Here is a 1,642-nt window from a genome sequence, read left to right on the forward strand (position 1 = left end):
TGTGAGTGAAGGCTTTAGCCTTGACATAAACATTGTTATAAAAAGGTAACAAATTAACATAGATATAAATGTACTTTACATTATTAATTAACAAATACAAAAATAAAAAAAATCATCAAAAAGAAAAAAATATGCACTGGATTGGATCTCAGAAATCAAATTACTAAAACCAATCCAGCTAATTTGACAATATCGCAGCCAATATCTGAACCAGGTATCAGATCAGTGCATCTGTAATGATTTGTAAACTACATTACAAAAATTGACCAATTATGTCTCACTTTTTGTGTCAGTGAAACTTCTAAGATGTATTCAAGCTCCAGAAGGGGCAGCATTTGATGTAAACAGACTTGCTGCAGCCTTTGAAACTCTCAAAGTGTAACTGGGTAATCTCTAAACATTTTACAGCCAGCCTGCTTGCTCAAACTCCTTTTGATGGATGTCCATCCCAAAGTGCATGGTAATCACACACTTTAAAGTCCTTTCTACTTTTGGTCATTGAGTCGCAAATTTTACACTGTAAACATAATTTGAAATCAATGCAAATACAAAAAGCAGTTTTCTTACCAGCCAGTAGTAATCACTTATTTCCTACAACCCATTTACAGGCCAACCAGTTGCATTTGTTAAACTGTCTACTGATAAACTATGACGTTCACAGCAGTAAACATTAAATGTTTTGATGGTTTTGATGGACATCAAACATTTCCAAAAAATATTTTGGATCTAAAAAGATTTGATCTCAAAGGAAAACGGAGACTCTTACCAGGAGATCACCATAGGGGAAATAATCAAGTTCTCCATCTCTTGGTGAATCCAGAACAACAGGAAACCTGTGATAGGGCGAATCAACGTAGCCAAATTCTAGCTCATCCTGAAAAACACACATTATATTTTCCATCTCATATTCCAGTTGTTCTCAGGTGATTGGTTCAAATCCTCTTTATGAGAATCCTATAAAGACAATGAATAAATTATGTCAAAGAACAATCTTTAGAATAAAGGTTCATTAGATTTCCTGACTTGAATCCAGCGGTCTCCTCTGTTCTTGTATTCTTGGAGGATCTTCAGCTGGTGTCCGCTCCTGTAAACAAGGTCCTTCATTCCTTTGAGGAACTGGTAGTTATCAGATGTACTGAAATCACAAGCAGACATGTATTTTTTTGTTAACAAATATATTTTTTACAGCATGTCAAAATGTTGTAGCCGTTGATTATTGGATATGATTTTTTTCTTTTTTTAATGAATGAAACTGAGTTTTATCAATTTCAAGTTTTAGTTTTCTGAAAAAGCTGGAATGAGATAAGAAAACAATCAAGCTTACGCTGCCTGAATTGCTTCTAAACAAAAAGGAAGGACGACTTTAGCGAAGCTACTGACAAACATCTTTATCATTCATTAGTTCTCTCTAACCTGCAGATAAACACCTCCTGAGGCTCGAGGGTGTTGGGCGTCATGATCCATGGCGAAACTCTAAACACCACTTTGTCTGTGAAAACAGGTGTCTCAGGAACGCCCTTAAAAAAAGAAAAAAAGGGGGATGAGTACGCTACTATATTCTGTAATTAGGGGGGCCACATGCCGAAGGCATGGCCCACCTACTACTATTGCACATATTTATTCCGCGTATTATTATTAGGGG

At 35.8% G+C, this 1,642-nt stretch overlaps 1 protein-coding gene across 1 annotated transcript in view; it reads right to left on the reverse strand.

Moving 5' to 3' along the window:
- LOC107089143 (protein-arginine deiminase type-2-like) overlaps positions 1-1,559 on the reverse strand; it is a gene marked incomplete at its 5' end in the record, with an annotated part of 17,497 nt that extends 15,938 nt beyond the window's left edge. The window contains 3 exons of the mRNA XM_015381742.1: positions 767-874; positions 1,024-1,135; positions 1,414-1,559. Coding sequence (XP_015237228.1) covers positions 767-874; positions 1,024-1,135; positions 1,414-1,559 — 366 coding nt within the window. The remainder of the gene's footprint in view (positions 1-766; positions 875-1,023; positions 1,136-1,413) is intronic.
- Between the last annotated feature and the right edge of the window lie 83 nt (positions 1,560-1,642).

The sequence above is a fragment of the Cyprinodon variegatus genome, unplaced genomic scaffold (assembly GCF_000732505.1).
Source record: "Cyprinodon variegatus isolate N-32 unplaced genomic scaffold, C_variegatus-1.0 Scaffold241, whole genome shotgun sequence".
In the NCBI taxonomy this organism is placed as follows: Eukaryota; Metazoa; Chordata; class Actinopteri; order Cyprinodontiformes; family Cyprinodontidae; genus Cyprinodon; species Cyprinodon variegatus.